General features: G+C 38.9%; 1 protein-coding gene across 1 annotated transcript; it reads left to right on the top strand.

Moving 5' to 3' along the window:
* The first annotated feature begins 200 nt into the window (after positions 1-200).
* On the top strand, positions 201-17,879 carry CARHSP1 (calcium regulated heat stable protein 1). The gene is made up of 3 exons (XM_072419169.1): positions 201-354; positions 16,321-16,509; positions 17,172-17,879. Exons 2-3 carry the CDS (start codon positions 16,334-16,336, stop codon positions 17,332-17,334), a joined length of 339 nt encoding a protein of 112 aa, XP_072275270.1. The 5' UTR covers positions 201-354; positions 16,321-16,333; the 3' UTR covers positions 17,335-17,879.
* The last annotated feature ends 2,104 nt before the right edge of the window (positions 17,880-19,983 follow it).

The raw sequence follows: 19,983 nt of genomic DNA, 5'->3' as shown, positions 1-19,983 counted from the left end.
AATAATAATAATAATAATCAGGGCTCCTGATTCATATTATTGCTCAGAATTAGTGACTAAAAGTAATGAAGCTGCTGGATTATCATAATATTAAGGTAATTTATTCTAGAATTCAGAATGTGCAGCCTGATGCTTGCTCTTTTAATAATAATCTGTTAGTTCTATTCTATGACTGAGCAGCTTCCACAGGGCAGAGATGTGTAGCTGACACTGCCCATGCTCAGTCGAAGTGTCATGACGTCAGAGGGGGTGGGGGAAGCCCGGGCGGACAGTTTTCTTGGTAGAAGTTCGAAGTTGAATCCGGTTTGTTGGCGGCTGCTGAGTGTTCTGCGATTCTCCCATCCCCAGCTAAAGGTAAGCAAGCTAACAGCTTTCCTTATTCCTATCAGTAACATGCTCACTGACCTCTTCTTGTAAAAATATAGCCCAATGAGCATTCAGTCATTTCATTACCTGTGTTTACCTGTCCTACCCAGAATCCTTAGCGTCTGCTCATCATTTGTCTATGGACCTGGTATTGTCATCACTAAATATTAATGCAACATGGAAGTATGTTTGTAAAGGTGATTTATGTGTGCTGTAAATGTATGACATATCTGTATCCAGGCTCATCTAATTGTTGGATAATTAATAATATATATCCCTTAGATTGTAAGCTCTTCTGGCCAGAGACCTCTCCTCCTCCTGTGTCTGTATCTTTCTGTTTAATGTTACACGCTAATTGAATCCTGATAATAATAGTAATATATTGGTCATGTACAGGTGCTGTCTGTGGTTCCCTGGTAGGGATAGGTTTTATTTTGGTTGCTAGGTGCTGGAATATCTGATTGGATAAAGGTTTTGTACCTGTCTAGTGATCAGGGGGTGACATACAGGTATGATTTGGCCCCCTATAGCTTACACCTGCTTATAATAATTGTGGCTGTTAGTGATCGCTGTAGTCCTGTGCAGGCTGGGAGACGATGGAGGCATCCTGCAATGTTCACCTCCATATGAGAGAGAATTATTGTTTATTAATTAAAGCGGAACTAAACTAAAAATAAAAAAGTACACTTACCTTTAATCCTGCGGATGGTGCTGATCTTTCCCACAATCCGGTCCAGCGTCGTTCCTCTTGTCCCGGCACAAAGGAAATGCTGGGCGTCATTATGTTCTATCTTCTGTCGTCATTTTGCTCAGACTCCTGATCTCAGACTGCGCAGGTGTGATATCAGATGATAAAGCCGATGTGAAGGGAAAAAAAAAAGAGAGAGCTGATCTCACTGCACATTATTATTATTATTATTATTAAACAGGATTTATATAGCGCCAACATATTACGCAGCGCTTTTCCCCTTGGTGGAAAAATGCCCCTTGTGCGCATACCTGAAATCAGGGCAAGTGCAGGAGCAGCCAGAGCCTCGGGGAGATGGGGGGAGATATCCCGATATCCCTATAAGCTTAGCACTCCCATCAAATTTTTTTTTTCAAAAAAGGGTTTCAGCCTTCTAATTCTGAGTGAATGTGAGTGCAGAGCTCCCCGGGATACCTACGTCACACATCTTGGGAGGCTCCTCTCAGGTATGCCTAGATGGAGCCTTTTCGTCAAAAGGAAAAAAAAAATTGCCATCCCACGCATACAGTGAGATTAGCAACTTTTTTTCCAAACTACGTCACCCGATCTCGCGCCTGTTTTGGGTGACATAGGAAGAAGGACCGGGAAGAACAGAGAGAAGATGGTGGTGCTTGGTGCGCTGGCCCGAAGACAGATACCGGGATGACGTGGTACCCAATGGAAGAATCCTCCGGACAGATCAACAGATCTGCAGGATTGAAGGTAAGTGGATATTTATTTGTTTTGAGTTTACTTCCTCTTTAAATCTTGATCGCCACGGCACTTTTTTTTTTTAAACTGTACACTTCTATGTAAAGCGAAAATGTTTAGGTCCGCTTTAAGAAAGAAGGATTACTGAGGGGAAAGCTGAGCCAGATCACAAAACGTTTATCCTGGGTGATGAAAATTTAGTTTGTGTTTGTAGTTGACATTTTGTAAGTTTGGGGCAAAACTGTTTTGCTGTGTTTTATGTTTAGATGGAATGAAGACCTTTAGAATGGACATTTGAAAAACAGTGATCATTTAGGTCCTCATTTTATCACCGGTGTCATTGTCTTCACCTCGTCCTCTTGTGGGTTCCAAATCTTCGGCCACCTTGATTGGCCAGGCCAGAATGACATAATTCCTGCACGGTAGTTCATTCATTGCTGGCAGTCAGTGGTGATAACGGGATACCTGGCATAATACTCAGTGTACTTTATAATGAAGATTTCCAAAAGGTAGGAAAGTTTATATCATTACAGAAAGGACATTGTCTGTCTTTCTCTTTTCATCACCTTGATGATCCATTTGTGTGAAAATGTAGTATCAGTACAGGTGCAGCACAACACGGTCATGCTGGATCAGTAAACATCCGTATGCTAACAGCTGGCATTGTTCTCCCCATAGTCGGTGCCTTCTACTTATTCTCTGAATTCACCATAAAATGGAACGGCCCGTCTGTACAACAGTTATTTGCTAAAATCATGCCGGAAGCAAACAAGGCCTTTTCTGATGGAGCAGCAGGATTATTACTTTATTAAGTCTTTATCAGTTTTACGTTTGTGTTGTTTGCCTACAACTTTACTGAGTGCAAAGGACGCCATAGATATGGACGTTCCAAAGTTTACATTATCGCCATTGAACTTTTTTCTTTGCCAAATAGTTACACAGACTGTCACAGCGTGAGCACAAAGCAGGCCGCAGACATGCTTCTTTGAATATATACAATCCAAGGCCTGAACTAACATACTATAAATATCAATATATATATATATATATATATTTATTTATTTACTGGTTTCCAACAAAAATGCACTGCTCCTTCTGGTATCCAACACAATTATCTACATTTTCTGCCTTTTGTACTGCCAGATTTCATACAACGTTCTCCGATAGAACCCTCCCCTCCGTTCTCCTCTGCACTGATTTTTTTGGCTGCTCCTTACTGTTTAAACTTTACACTCTGGCAGATTTATCTTTAGTGCAGTTACATTATACCAGCGTTATGGATTCACTTTTGAGGCCAGTGGGCACCAGTGAAACAAAAGTGAAATTGTGAAACTGAAGATATGTGAATGCTTTGAATAAACCTAAAAATCCTAAAATCAACTGAGTGCAGAGAAAGGCAACTAAACTAATAAAAGGAATGGAGGAGCTCAGCTATGAGGAGAGATTAGCTGAACTGAATCTATTCTCCCTTGAGAAGAGACGTATAAGGGGGGATATGATCACCCTGTATAAATATATAAATGGTCCATATGGTGAACTTGCTTCACCATTAATAATTTTAAAGCAGAACTAAACTAAAAAAAAAATCACACCTTTAATCCTGCAGATCCGTCAATCCATCAGGATTCTTCAGGTCGGTTCCCAGTATCCTTCTTCAGCCGGAAGTGCTGGGTGCCACCATCGTCTTCAGGTCTCACTACGCATGTGTGAGTTCGGCATTCTTTTTTTCCCGTTAAAGAAAAGGCTGCATCTGAGCATGCCTGAAAGCGGGGATGCGCACAAGGAGCAGCCAGAGTATCCCGGGAAGCTCTGATCCCCCATTCAGTCTTGGTCACCGTGGGGATCACTGGCGGGGTCATTTGTTTCATTCCCAGCAGTCTCTTTGCTGCTGTTTACCATCTTCTACAGTAATTTAACCAGCTCAATTAGTTGAATTACATTTTTCTTTCACTTCATGCAGTGTTTTTTATGCCAGCTTATAAATCACCAGTGTTAGTAAGAATTTCTTTTGAGAACTTGTAATCCTTTGTGGTGAAAGCGTCACTTAAAAAAGCAAAAAAAAAAAAAAAAGGCATAGACCTAAACACTTTCCTGGAAAACCTTTAGGCAGTTTTCCTTATTGCTTGTTAATTTGTTTTCACCTTGCATCAAATTAAAAATATAATTGTCTATGCACATGCTTAAACTACTGTTTATGATTCTGAGACATTCAGTTTGTATTGGCTAGATATGTACAGGCGTATCCTGTGTTGGTATTGTTAGAAGCCATAAAAGATTTATTGCGTCTTAACTGCCTAAGAAGTGATTAGTGGTTACTAGAAAAAACATGTTGGTGCATGAGTAGTGTATATATATAACTAAGACCAATGTTAATAAATGTCTGTGTGTTCTTGAGCAAGGGTTTCTGTGATCTTACTAATTCTTCTAGAAATCATGGCTCAATGTCATTTCAACCTTTTTATAAAAATGTCAGCCCCCTTCTAAATTAAGGTAATGTCACCTCAAATTATTTTGTTTGATGTATGGAAATAATATATTTGTTGGGTTTTCAATGCTGCCAGGACCTTTTTGGGGAGATTTATGTTCACACGAGTGCAGATGGTAACTGTCTGTTTACAACATAAATATTTTAGCTGGATTCCTTCCTTGGGCTTGTTTTATCGATATCATTTCATAGAGTAATTTTCAGAGAGTTTCATCAGCTTCTTAATATTTCTTTGCTTGAAAATTTTTGTGACTTACAGTGCAAGTCAAGATTTATATTATTTTCAGATTGGATAGTTGGAAATGTGTGAGTCCTGGGTGAAAGAAGTAGCTAAGAACTAATCTTGTTCTCCAGTCCTTCTACACATATTACTCTTGCCTTTTTGTTTTACTAAACTTTGAGTTAAGTTACTACAATCATTCTGATTCTTGTTTCTGGGCTGCTGTGATGATTGTTGCTGATGTAACACCACCACAATTTGGTAGTAAGGGATAGTAAAGCTAGGTACACACTTCCAATAATTATCGTTAGAAAACAAAAGATTACGACTGATCAACAATTATGCTTGATTATATTTGAATGATCGTATCGTGCACAATTCTGTACATGCTGTAACAATACGATCGTTCAAATATAATCCCCCAGTAGTGAACACATGCTAGATACAATCGAATGAACGATGCAGGGAGTGACATGTAAAGGAGAGTACTGCAGAAACATGCACAATCACTGAACGACCGTACACACAATAGATAGCGAACGATTATCGGCCAAGCTGATCCGACATTATGGGCGTTCATTTCCATCCACAATCCTCGTTCGTCGGTGCCCTTGGTCACCTTGTTTTGAACGATTTGTGGCCAATCGGTCGTCTTCTGTTTCCAGCAATAATAATTGGAAGTGTGTACGCAGCTATTGGGAATATAGATTTTCTCTAGGGTAAGGGTGCCCATCCTACGGCTCATGGGGCGCTCGCATCTCCTGAGTTCCTCCATGAGATTGTGCTGCCAGGAAAGGGAGAAAGTGTGTGTCTCCTACACTGATTGTCATTGAAATGTGATTTTTTCAGTGTACACAAGGGACACTGAGAGCTGTTACTAAACCTAAACATAACAAGTTGCCAGATACAGGGTGACAAGCATAAAATCCCAATAGGAATCAGGGATATTTTCATATAAGGAGGTTATTTCCAGACCAGGTTCCCCAAATTAGGGACCCCCAGGGGCCACTTTTATGGCAATGAACATTAGGGTACTGTCAATTCGCTCTGTGCTGTGGTGCCCCAAATATATACTTCCCCCGTTCATAAAACTTCAAGACTGCTTTCAGACTGGTGGTGAGGTTGTGGTGCGGTTACCCTTTCCTCATGCCATAGAACCTTTGCTTAGGGTGAGACGCTCAGTACTGCTCACTGCTGTCTGCAGACACTGCGGTGGGGGATTGAACGGCTGGCGGGGTTCCTGTTACACAAAGCTGACGACTTACCATCTGTAACCCTTAATTTCTCTGGTACAGAGGGATTTTGGCCAGTAAAAAATCCTTTTGCCCCCCCCCCCCCCCCCAATAAAATGTTATACCCATCATATAATGTTACCCTGTCACACATACCTATCATCTTACCCTCTATTGAACCCCAATTTCTCTGTAAGAAAAGGGAAATATGAATAATTCCCTGAATCATGTGGCCAACTCCTCCAATATTTCATTACTACCGCACCAACTCAAGATATGAAAAACTATACCTGTCATACCCTGCCACCTTTCACACATAGCTGGCCACTTACCTTCTGTGAACCCTAATTTCCCAGGAACGAGGGGATGTAGGGACCTGAAGATGAAGTAGTAAGAACATGTACCCCTTGCCTATCTGTCACATGAATTGCTTTTCTCTGTAAGTTATTCATTGAAGAGATTTTGGGGTAGAAAGAATGTTAGTAGCGTCCTATAACTGACAGGACGCATTGTATGGTGTAGTGCAGAAATTCTTGATTTGTCATTTCTTTTCACTAATATTTGGTGAATGTACGTTACGGTAACAAGAAACATTTTAATTTTAAACAAACATCTTTATTGTTTATTTGCATTGTGGCCCACAAGATTTATCTCAACGTCATTAGTGGCCCGCAGATAAAGAAAAGGTTGAGTAAGATATCTAGACTAAAAAAAGTAAAAATATACAGTGTTTCCCTGAAAATAAGACCTACCCTGAAAGTAAGCCCTAATATGCTAATCATGCAAGAGTGAAATATAAGCCCTCCCCCGAAAGTAAACCTTCTTCGGAGGGTGCGGTCACGTGGTACACGGAGGAATACCAAGAGGAAGGAGAGAGCAGAGAGAGAGAGCAGGAGATTTTCAAAGCACTGGAGCAATGGGTTAAAGAAATTGCAGAGTTGAATAATTTACGGTACTCTGGTGTGACATTACAACAAATTGGAGGTTGGTGGATTCTCTTTTCAAAGGGTCCTTGCTAGTATTTCATTCATTAGCAGCAATGCATATTTATTAATTTTTTTTTTCTTTTACTTTGTATTATATTTTTATTGGTTACTGTTTGTGGTCAACAAGGCTTTGGAAGTTTTGTTTCTGTGTCTGCATGTTACTCTGAGTCATATGGTAATTGTCAGCACATTTTCTTGTTATGTTGTACTTGTTTGCTTATGAAGCTGTGTTTTTCAATAATCATTTTTGTCCATTCTTATTCTTGACTTCTTGTATATAATATGTGATTTTGACAGGTCACAGGTAACACAGAGGTATCTTTCTATAGCATTGTAATATTGGTTACAGGTTTTGGTAAATACAGATTTTTGTACTTCAATAAATATAGATTTTTGGTACATGAGAAAAATAAGACATCCCTTAAAAATAAGCCTTAATGCGCTTTTCAGATGTAAAAAAATATAAGACCCTGTCTTACTTTTCGGAAACATAGTAGTGTGTGAAAAAAGTTAACACAACTACATTACCTTTTTTTTAAATGTAACATATACTTGTATCATTAACAAGACAATATTTTGATCAAACATGATCACAGATAGCAGAACATCTTCAGGCTGAACTGATGCACTTTATTTAATGGTATTTAGTCAGTGTCACAATATGTGAAATGTTTAGGAAGGATGTTTTTTATTTGTAAGCTTTAGCAGAAGAAAAAACAAATCTGCAACAACTATCACCTCTATACACTGTAACTGCAGTTTATTATTGTACCCCCCCCCCCCCTTCCTCCACAACTGGAACATTGCACAGTAAGTAAATATTTTGATGATGTGCTTCCTGTAGTCTTCTATGAGGATTTTCATTAGTGGCCAATCATTGTCTATAATTTATTGAGCTAACTTTCATGAATAAATGCCATTTATTTACTTTGGAATGGACCTATTCATTTAAAACTCTTTATTGAATAAGGTCATTGTGGTAATTTTCCCAGGATTTAAATAATTTTAACTTTGGGAAAGCAAACTGCATTATAATTCATTATATTTAGTTAGCAAGCAAATAGGCAGTAAGCATAAAAGACCCAGTCATATGCACTTATAATTATTTTACCAAATTCCATTTTTTTCCCTAAATTTCACTTTTAGAAAGCTTGACATTCCCAAGCAAAAGGAAATTTCCACCCAACTCTTCCTCCTCCACCCTAAACTTCCTGTCTCTGAAACTGTCCAGTTTGCATTGCACTTTTATAGAACTGGAGTGTCCCAACGATGACTGCTGCCTTCTCTGGAAAAATCTAGCCTCCCCTTTTCCTAACAAGATTGACAATCAATGGTATTTTACTGGCTAAAAACAAAGCTGGCCAAGGGACAATGCGGCTTCACAATACCTTCAATATAAAAAGTTTTGTCACCCTATTAAATGAAAATGAATAACAAATCTACGGGGAGAATCAAAAAGTAATAAACTATCCTATAGGGGGAACAAACAGACTGCTGTATTACATTATGTTTCTGAGCCTGATATTGATTGTTACCAAATAGCATGTGTATTGAAGGGACCATTACAAGCAAGTCTAGTCACAGATAATTGAATGATGACCGAACTAGGCTTGCTTGGTTTTCCAGGAGCCAACTATTGTCACTAAATGCCTCCTGGCTAGCACAGAAATTAAGCCCAACTCTATGAAATCTGACATATTGGCCAAAGTAAATTTGTATCTTCCTCCCTCTTTGTGTTTGAAAGTTTAGTCCATGTACAACATATATATACCTGATTGTTATATGTATTTTCGTGTAAGGTTATAGGTTGCATGTTGGATATCAAACATTGCAGTACATGTAGGTCACGATAGGAATCCTTAAATATTTTAATATCTCAACCTACGGTCCTGATAAAGAAAGTACACCCTCTTTCAAAAGTTTTAAATATCAAAACAATAAACCTGCAAAGGGACCAGATTTTTAAAGTTTTTTTAAATGTAGCCTCAGGTGTAAAACACCACACAATGGATTCTACCATGTCATTATTTATTTACCAAAATAGAAGCCAAAATGTAGAGGCCATGTGTGAAAGTAAACCCCATGATTAAAACATTTGTAGTGTTTTGAATATTTTCCACTTGTGAAGAATTTTTTTTTTTCACTGCAGAATGATGGAATTTAAGTTGTTGGCCTTTGCAGAATACTGGGCAGCAAGAATTGCCTATCTAAGAGCATTGCTTTCTCCTAGGCATTGGGCCTGATTTATTAAAGCTCTCCAAGGCTAGAGAGGATACACTTTCATCAGTAAAGCTGGGTAATCCAGCAAACCTGCAATAGAATATAGGTGGTCCCACTTGGTAATGATCACTTAATCAAATAGATTTAACCTCCCTAGCGGTTCATTTCCGGTTTTATATGTCTAAAAGCCGTACATTGTTTTTCATGAAAATTTATTTTACAGTATAATATAAATAGTATGAATATAATAAAGTTTGAAACACAAAATCATTTAAAATTGAATAAATTAAAAAATCTATATATTAAAAAAAAATAAAAAATTTTATTAAAAAAAAAAACATATTATACTCATAGTATTATACATACTGTAACATAAATGTTCTAGAAAACAATGTACTGCTTTTACACATAAAAATCCAAATAAATTTTGAATTTCCCGCCCCGCCCCGGCCGGGACGTACACACGCACCGACGTCACCGGGAACTCCCCCAGTGACTCATCGGAGCAGAAGCAGGAAGAAGTAAGAAGACAGAGATCGCGGCGCTGGACGGCGCGGGACTGCGGCGGATCAGGTAAGCGCTCTATTTACTAACCTTCCCTAGGTGTTCCAACCCCGAGAGTGGCTCGGGGTTAGCACTTGTAGCAGCGTTTTTCTACCCTGAGTCACACTCGGGGTTACCGCTAGGGAGGTTAATAAGCAGCACCTAGCAGCTACTTACAGTTAGGTCCGTAATTATTTGGACAGAGCCAACTTTTTTCTAACTTTGGTTTGTACATTACCACAATTAATTTTAAATGAAACAACTCAGATGCAGTTTAACTGCAGACTTTCAGCTTTAATTCAGTCGGTTCAACAAAAAGATTTCATAAAAATATGAGGAACTAAAGCCTTTTCTTTACACAATCACTTCATTTCAGAGGCTCAAAAGTAACTGGACAAATTAAAAATCTGGAAAAAAAAGTTCATTTCCAATACTTGGTTGAAACCCTTTGCTGGCAATGACAGCCTGTAGTCTTGAACTAATGGACATCACCAGATGCCGGGTTTCCTCCTTTTTAATGCTCTTCCAGGCCTTTACTGCAGCGACTTTCAGTTTGTTTGTTTGTGAAATGCATGCTCATATGGGTTCAGATGAGGTCTTATTTCCTTTAGAAGGGATTAGGATGTACATCATTTTTTCTCTCGCTGTTTTTGCAAATCTGTAGTTTGACTAAACAAATGTAGTGAGGGAAGGGATGGAAGTTTGTATTCCAGGAGTCCAATAAATCGGTTTCATTGGTTCTCTTGAACAAATTGGCTCTGCTATGCAGGATACAAACATGACAATGCTTTTGCAAATGACCAGCTTTACAGGGGAGCTTTTTCTTGCCTTAAAATAGGTAACAAGGCCTCAGTTAATTATTTTTTCTTTCACACTGCACATTAGTTTACTAATTTAATGACTCCCCCCCGCCCCAATAATATTAAATTACAGATAGTTACAGTCTGCTGAAATATTTTATATCTGTCTGGATGCATGGTTTAAGATTTTTAAATACTAAAAACATTTTGATCTTCCAATTAGGTATGACACTCCATAAAAATCCTTGCCAGCATTGTCAATAGGAGATAGGACCAAGGATATGTCATACTCCAAACTCTTCCCTTTTAGTTGATTTACATAGTGATGAGGGAGTGTAGCTTCTACAGATACTGGCAATAAAATAAACCTGTTTTTTTTACTTTAAATAGAAAATCTGGTCACAACATTAAGTGAATCGCCACATTGGCAAAGATGACAACAAGGAAGGCCAGGCTTATTGTTAGGGCATGGATGTAAATAAATAACTTTAAACAAACTAAATAACTTTAAACAAATAAATAACTTTAAACAAAAATAAATTACAGTTGTGAAATACTGTTTATCTGTGGAATGCCCAACTTTAGATAAAGTTCCTTAAAGCTAGGTACTTGCAATAATTATAGTTAGAAAATGAACGACTTACGATTATGCACGATTATTTTGAACGATCCTATTGTGCACAATTCTGTACATGCTGTAACAATACGATCGTTCAAATATAATCCACTAATGTACACACGCTAGATACGATTGTTTGAACGATGCAGGAAGTGACATGTAAAGGAGAAAGTGTAATGCAGAACCATCCACCATCACTGAACGACCGTACACACAACAGATAGTGAACAATCATCGCCCAATCAAATCCGCCGTGATGGTAGTTCATTTCCAGCCACAGTCCTCGTTCATCGGCGTCGTTGTGCACTTTTTTGTTAACGATTATCGGACAAAACGGTCATTAGTCGTTCGTTTCCAACGATAAGTATTGTACCTGTGTGTACGCAGCTTTAGTGACATATAGTGGATATAAAAAGTGTACTGTGGTAAACCCCTATTAAAATGCCAGGTTTTTGTGATGTAAAAAAATTGAACAATAAGTCATTTCAAAATTGATTCCATCTTTATTGTGACCTATGACCTGTAGAATTCATTTGTACAAATATGCTAGAAGAAAAAAATATTAGAATATGTAGGATAAGCTGGTTGCAGACCTACCGGTAAATGAACTTTTTGTTGTAATACCTTATTTATATACCCTAATTACAGAATTCCGTCTTCTTGGATAGCAATCTGTCAGCATAGCAATCTTGACTTGGTAATATTTGCCCACTCTATCTTGCAAAAGATTTCCAAATCTGTCAGATTGTGAGGGCATCTTTTGTGCACAGCCTTTTGAAGGTCACCACACAGATTTTCTATTGGATTTGGATTTGGGTCTGGGCTTTGGCTGAGCCATTCCAAAACTTTAATCTTCTCGTGGTGAAGCCATTCTTTTCTTGATTTGGATATATGCTTGGGGTCATTGTCGTGTTAAAAGCTGAAATTCCCCCTCAGCTTTCTAGCAAATGCCTTAAGGTTTTGGGCCAAAAGTGACTAGTATTTTGAACTGTTCATAATTCCCTCCACCGTGACTAAAGCCCCCAGTTGAAGAAAAGCAACCCCAAAGCATGATATCGCAACCACTATGCTTTCCAGTGGCAATGCTGTTCTTTTGATAATGCAAAGTATTTTTTGGACCAAACATACCTTTAATACATTTTTTTGGTGAGCAGTTTTATGTTTTTAAAAAGCTTTTATTTTGCAACTCTTCTGCATCACCAAAACACCATCCCCACTGTGAGACCTGATGGTGGCAGTTTTAGGCTTTATTGTACATTGTATATTGTGGTCTCATTTTTTTACATCACAAAAACCTGGCATTTTATCAGGGTTGTGTAAACTTTTTATATCCACTGCATGTCTAGGATTTAATTATTGCCAAATTAATTGGTATATACCAATTTGTCAATCATTACGAGAAGCAAAACAAGGTCTATTTTTCATCAAGTAGAGTTGTGTGTAGTTTTCCTGTGTTTGCACATTTAGGGAATACAATGTGTTATAGTGCACATGCACTTTTTGTTTTGTCTAGATCCAGTAATCCACCACAGTGATTTGTTTTAAATGGACTGATGAACTCTGGCCATCATTGTGGAATTTGACAATCAGCATTTGTTAGTTTCTCATTTTACAATGGGGGTTGGCAGAAAAAAAAGAATTACTGACTTTTGTTGTTGTTTCTTTCTTGTTTCCACCTGTCTTTGTTGTGTTTGTTGTGTTTTTTTTTCTTTTTAAATTCAATTCATGCAGTGTCCGGTGTTCTTCTACTTTTTTTCATCACTTTTTTTTTTGTTTTTCTTTAGTAAGTAACAACAATGTTATCTTTTCACTTAGATGAAATGTAAGACATAAATCTTTTACAACGCTATTTGAAGGCTTTAATTACATTATATTCAGCCGTTACATATTAGCATTTGTTGAAGCGGAGCAAAATAAAAAATTTTACATTTACCTTTAATTCCACCTATCCCTCGATGGTGCCGGTCCTTCCCACTATTCAGTTTTGCAACTTCCCAGAATTCCTATTTATCCCAACTCGCTGGAGGTACAGGGTGCCCGCCATCTTTTGTCTTCTCTTCCGCCTTCTTCTTGTCTTCTTGCTAAGTCACCCGATTTAGCACTGTGCTGGGTCTCTGCCTGTGTTTTAGATTTCGGTCCTTTATGTGATTTGAGTTTGACACCCCAGCTTTAGAGGCTTTGCATTTTCTGTCCTCTGATGTAAGGCAAACTGCTTCAAAGGATCTATAACCTTTGTCTTGGAGTGAGAGAAGCCGGGTCCTGAGACTGAGTCTATCCTATCTTTGATAGGATTGTTAAATTTTTGCTTAGTGTTGATAAAATTAAATCAGAGTTTTTCATTAGGATTACATTCTACATATATGTTGTGTCATCATCCCATGCCTGCTTCACACATCTGTCTGCACTCTATTTATACTACTACTTTACAGCTATATGCCAAGTTTAATTAAGAATTATGCTGTTTTGGATTTTTCGTTTTTGTTTTTGGTTTATATAGTTTAATTGATGGTTTTAAAGCAGCAAACTATGTAGTTTATCTTTTTGAACAAGTAAAGTTGTTCTGATCCTCATATCTGTAGCTTTAAAATGTATAGCCTCTTAAAAAACCATTAATAAAACATAGTTTTCATTTTTGTACTTTTAGTTTAAAATGTAGGCATAAAGTTTACTGGTTCACATGCTGGTAATTACAGGCCGGTCAGTAGGGTAGAGAGTCAGCTTTCGGGCCAGGAGTTCTCCTTCCCAAAAGCACTACCTGAACTCACTGGCTTAACATTGGCAGTGATGAAATGCCGTGTATGTTTTGTTTCGACATGGCATACACATAATAGTATACATCACCATTTTTAAACTGTCGGAGTCGGTGGTACCATAAAATGAGGAGTCAAAGGGGAAGTCGAAGAACCACAGCCCTGGTTCAGATTTGAAGCACCATTAGTAAATCACTTGGCAACCTGAGTCTCTAAAACACATTATAGTTATTTATGAAGGTTTATTTCTTTTACATAGTGCACTTTCTAATGGATCTGCTGAGCCATAACCAATGCCTTCCCAGGTCCTTCTCAGATCATTTTAGGCTAGTGTCCAGTAGTTTTATTGTTCATTTGGAATACCTAGCAAACTAAGTTCCATACTATTTAGGAGATCAATCACTTTACAGCAGGATAAATCTAAGCCTTTGATTGCACTTTGGAAAAAAGATCTCCGGGCTCTGTAGTCTTCTGGATTGTCTTATAGCTTTTCAAATCTTTTATTGACTATCGCTATATACACACATCAGAGGGTTCTCGTCTAATGCAAACGATTGTGCCCATCTTGGAAAATAATCTTATATACGTTCAGTGGTCACCAATGTCATTCATGGATCCGTCAGGATTGATCAATAAATTACCACTATACAAGTCAAGGTAGAGCAAAGCGAGGTGCCTCTCGCTCGTCTCTCCATAGATCAGAACGGGCACTGTGTGTAAGGGGATTGTTGTATATAGCTCAAGGGTTCCCCCATATTGAAAAGGTTAGGAAACACTGGACCAGAATATTGATAAACCTACACTGAGATGCATTGCAAAAGACTTGGGGTTCAAACTCTGGACGGACGCTTTTGCTGTTGGGATGTATGGGTGATTTTAAGGCCTGTGCTTTATGACAGCTGCTTCTCCCTTCTTTTGCATGGCTTCTTTTGTTTTGTCTCCTTCAATTGCGGTTTCTCAATCAAATCAAACAACCCTTTTATTTCCAAATCTTTCTGTTCATGTTTTTGCAACTTCATTCTTTGCATCAGAAATAGTTAACACATTACTTGCGACAGAGAATTGTGAGGAACCAAAGACACGAGACATTGTTTTATAAAAATATGTGATAAAGTTAGAGGTGTGAACTGGGGGTGTTCATGATGAGTCTTATGTGTTGCCAAACCCTCATATAATATTGGAACCAATTTAGAAAATGGGCAAAAAGAGGGTTTTTTTTGGCAGGTGAAGGTAAAAATATTTACTGTTTTTGTGTATAAATTTTGTATATAAATCATCAATAAACATACAAACAATCACATCACTGGCCAATTAGTTTGGCTGTAGACAATCAGGCAACTGTATATTTGCAGGTCTATTAGGGGGCCAATAGGTACCCAACAAAGTCCAGCATGATCTTAATTTAGAATCATCGTTCGCATACGTGTGACGGGGTATTACCCGATACGTATCCCCTACTCTAGGCTTCCTCAGAGGTAGCTTAACTTGCTGCCAAGCCTACCTATCCTTCTTTGTCAGACAGTGTACAAATTTTAATGCTCTGAAATAACAGGGTAGGCAAAGCTGGAAGTAAGGGAAAAGTCCCTGATAGGATGGACTGCACCTCTTTTAACATAACAGCTGCATGGACACAGACACAGCTCTCATGCTGCTGCTGGGATTGTCTCACAGTACAAGGTAGGCGGGGACCAGCCACGGTGATTGCTGAGGTCTGTAGTACATATCCACTCTCAGGGAGCTCACACTGAGCATGCTCAGGAAGCTCCCTCGTCTTCTGGTAATCTACTGAAAAAAGTTAGGAGATGCTTGTGCAGACACAACTGATTGTGAAGTAATTATACATGACCAATCAGCTGGTGGGACACATTCTGTAAGTAGGGTGATCCTATAGCATAGGGGTAGGCAAACTTTTATGGCCACTAGGTCATTTCAGGGGTGGGCGGGAGTACATTAGGCCGGACTCTGAGCCCCGCCCTAATGGCTCCGCCCGCCACCAGGGAACGCCCCGTGAAGTGAAATCCATCTCCTCCGTATGCATTGCGGAGAGGGATTTCCCTTCAGGGAGCCTTCCCTATTTACCTCGCCAGCGGAATATCAATGCCGGCCGCGGAAATAGAGGAGAAAAAGCAAGAAGGCAGCACCAGAGGTCCTGCGGCTCCGTAAGTTCCTAATGCCCCCTGGCAGATGCGGTGGGTAATAGGCAGAATTGGCCAGGGGGCGTTAGGTCGGAATAAACTACGGGCTAGGCCGTATCTGCCCTAAAGGACGGAGTTTGCCGACCCCTGCCAAAGCACATCAGCGCCCTGTCCCCTGCAAGAAAATGATCAGAGAGGGAATGAGGGGAGGGCTGGATGTGTGCACACGGGCTATAGGTTAGGCACCCTTGCCCTACTTAATTAAAAAAATAATAAGTTTATCTTTGTCTGTGTCCCCTTACTTTTCGAGGAATTGGAGGAAGGAATCTCTCCTACAGCACTAAAATCTGACAGTTCTAATCTTTACCACGCTAACAAAAAAATAAGCGTAAAGATCAATGTTTTTCCTTTTTTGTTTTAGATAATATACCGTCTTTTTCTGCCTATTCATTATGCAACAGTATTGTAAATGTAAACGTTCAGTATAGTATGTCAAATTAACCATGATGTACTCTGTTCATTTCAGATAAGTAACAGCAATGTCATCTAATATACCTGTCACTGACCCGTCCAATGATTCCCCGGCATCTTCTCGAACTCCACAGTCCCTCAATTTACCAGAGTCCCGCCAAACCAGAGATCGTTCTCCATCTCCAATGAGAACCTACCTCATTCCCAGCCCACTCCCAACCAGACGGACAAGAACATCTTCTGCGTAAGTAATACTGTCTTTTATATCAATTTTATAGCAGAGTGACAAATGTTTACATTTTTATTGTTTCCTAAAAACCTTTGACTCAATTCAATAAAATATTTTATTCAGAACTAGTTGTTATTTCTAATTGTGTTCCTGTTGATTTGCCACATTATTATTTCTTCCAGGAATCTTGACAGATACCTGGCAAAGGACATTGTCTGTCCCTTTTTGCAATAATGACCTGCCTGATTGTGAATTTTTAAAATTGGAACTTTAGTTTTGTTTTAGGTAATGAAGAAATCTTTTAACCACAAATGTAAACCCCAAAATAAAATATATAAATGTGTTTTTCATTGCATCTCCTTTTTAATATGCTTTACATTTAGTTACATGTCAGGTTGAAAGTAAGTTCAACCACTAGGGAAATAAACATATCCCAGATATAAAAACCTATGGCCATAGTTGATCGAATGTGGGGATAAGCTGGATGATCTGTAAAAATAAAGTGTAGTTCATTTTTACCACATTTAAAAAATAGAGTCAATGGACAGGTTTCACATCTCTGAACTAGGTAGACCTGCTTAACATCTATTTAAATTTTTTCTAAATTGGCAACTGATGCTGGATACGTCCAGATATATATGGTATTTTAATATATTTTTCCTCCCCCCCCCCCACAGTATTGAAGGAGAATATGTACCTGTAGAAGGAGATGAAATGACGTATAAGCTTTGCACCATTCCACCTAAACACCAGAAACGCCAAGCTGTAGAAGTTGTGATCACCCATCTAGCTCCCGGAACAAAGCATGAGACATGGTCTGGTCATATTGTTGATACCTAAATGTTTAACCAGCATCAACTGCTATTGAAATGCCTTGGATTTTTTAAGCATTTTGGTACTATTGTTTAACATCATAGATTACTGAATGAAGTGGACACTGAGTTTGTAGGGATATAGCGAAGTACAAGATCATTTTCTGTTGGTCTCAAACTATATCTTTAATGCCAATACTTTCATCTAATTTGTAAAACCAGGTGTTAATGATAAGAAGCTACTACTGCAGTTTGCATTGCTCACAATGAATCGTATGGCTTGTTATCTGCCAGTACATATTCCAAAGCTTGTTTTTGGGTTGGGGATTAAAATTTGGAAAGCAGACTGTTATCATTCACCTACACTTCTGCAGCAAGCTCCAGTGAGGTCATGTATATTTTTATCTGGACACCATATTTGGCTACAAATTTCTTTACTTGATATGTACTGGCATCTTAGCAAAGGACTAAAATATATTTTTATTATTGTGAATTTATTTTCACTGAATGTTCCTAGGAAAAACTAGTAATATCTCTAAACCAGTTTGTCTTCAATAAAAGCAAAAGATAAAAGCTGTTTTGTTTGTTTATATTTTTAGTTAACCCAAATAAGTATTAAAAATTCCATCAATTTTAACTGATTGCAATTACCCTCTCCTTCATTTGTGCAGTTCTCATTAATGCATTTCCTTTTTCAAATCATTGCATACACCACAACAAATGAAAAAGTATATTAAAAAGAAAAGGCTATGGCAATTGGCCCCAGTCGGCACTGATAGTACATTTCATATAGGAAATGCCTGAAAATACATCTCAGAACAATCTTGTTGACATTCTCCACCAGCTCTACACTTCCTGGGAGCCATGGGATACAACACCACATTCATTAAGATCAAGTAACAGTTCCTGGAGTCTCAGCTCTGTAATGTTTTCTCTCATACATATTGGTGGAAACAATACAGCAAAGAAATGATCCCTACGCTTGCAATTTGGAGGCATGTAAAGACTAATAGGTAACAGAACTGAAGCTGTAAGTAGCAGGTTCTTTGACAGCTAGTGTAAGGGAAGGGCTGATGTCTATGCATCCCAGGGTAGTAATTATGACACGTACGCTTGCATAAAGATGTGAATTTTAAGAATATGCTTGGAAGATTTTGGAACGAAGTATGATATGAGGAAGCGATGGTGCCAAGCCATTGAGAATTTTGAGGGGGTGATCAGGCTGGAGGATAGGACAATTGCAGTTAGGACAATATCTAGAAAATGTATGGGGGGCAGGTTAGCAGAGTAGTAGTTTAAAATCGATTTTGGGTTTCAAGCAGCAGACGGAGGGATTGGCAGAGAGTGGCTTTATCAGAAGAGCAAGTGGAATGGTGAATAAAGTAAGTAGCACAGTTAAGTAGGGATTGGAGAAGCCAGTCTGTTGGTAGACAACAAAGGAAAGTGTTGTAATACAGACGGTATGACCATGAAATGTACAAGCATTTTATGTTCAATATTTCTTTATTAAAGGAGTTGAAAGAATAGGATGAACAGGAGTTGAAAGAATAGGATGAATACCGCTATGAAAATTTGCATAAGGGATCTGAAAAAATGCAATAAAACACTAATGACACTTGATAACCTAGAGAGGAGCCTTTTGCTTAGGATCAGGCAGTAAATGGGATAGATATGGAGGGTGGTGAGGAAAGTTAGAATGATCAGGTAGGGATCAGAGTTACTGGGGTATAGGGAGTGGTGGGGGCCCACAGAAAAGGAAGGCCGGTGAAGATGTGTGGCAGTCCTAGATGTCACTGCTAACTTTAACAGCTGGGAGAGCAGCCTATCTAGAGGATGTAGGAAGCCCTAGACAATTGCTATTATTAGGATATTCTTTAATCAGGACTGATAGAATAATTTGTTGCCTAGATGGCCAAACTTTCCAACCTCACGGACCACTAAATTCACTAACCTCGGACCGCGCATGCACGGGGAGCCAAGTGTCTCTCAAATGGAAGAAACTTCCCCAGAGTGACGTCATGATACCAGAACCAACCCACTCTCTCATCACAGGCTGAAATCTGCTTGCTAAATTTCTGGGGGAACAGTAGCTTAGGACTGGATGCAAGTTGCGTCCACAGCCCTCCGCTACTGTCTCCCCAGGATATTTTGCAAGCAGGTTTCTCTGGAATATTGCCTGTGTCATGCACAACACAGATAAAAGTAGTAGGAACTTGGATATCTAAATGAATTGCTTAAAGCAGACCCATCACCAAAATGTTTACTTTACATAAAAGGGTGGACAACCCTTTTATGTAAAGAAACAACAACATTTTTAAAAAAAAAAAGGGTAAAGCCCCTCCCTTTGCGAGAATGTGAGCGCAGAGTCACCTGGTATACCAGGCCAGATGGCTCCTGGCTGCTACTTCCAAGAATGTCAGAGATAGGGCATGCGCAGACAGGTCGTTTCCTACATGGTGCGAAAAAAACAATTGCTGATCTCATTTCCTATTTATAGCGGCTATGTCATCTGACCTCACACCTGTGCAGTGCAAGTTTGGGTGACATAGGCAGAAGCCGGAAGATGAAGAAAGAAAATGACTGGGCCCGGCCCTTTCACCACTTTAGGATGAAGCTGGATTCCAGGATGGTGCAGGACCAAATCCGGGAAAGAACCGGAGGGATTTAAACAGGCAAG

The sequence above is a fragment of the Pyxicephalus adspersus genome, chromosome 7 (genome assembly GCF_032062135.1).
Source record: "Pyxicephalus adspersus chromosome 7, UCB_Pads_2.0, whole genome shotgun sequence".
Taxonomy (NCBI): Eukaryota; Metazoa; Chordata; class Amphibia; order Anura; family Pyxicephalidae; genus Pyxicephalus; species Pyxicephalus adspersus.
Note: the sequence above shows the minus strand (reverse complement) of the source record. Positions and strands in the feature narration are given on the sequence as shown.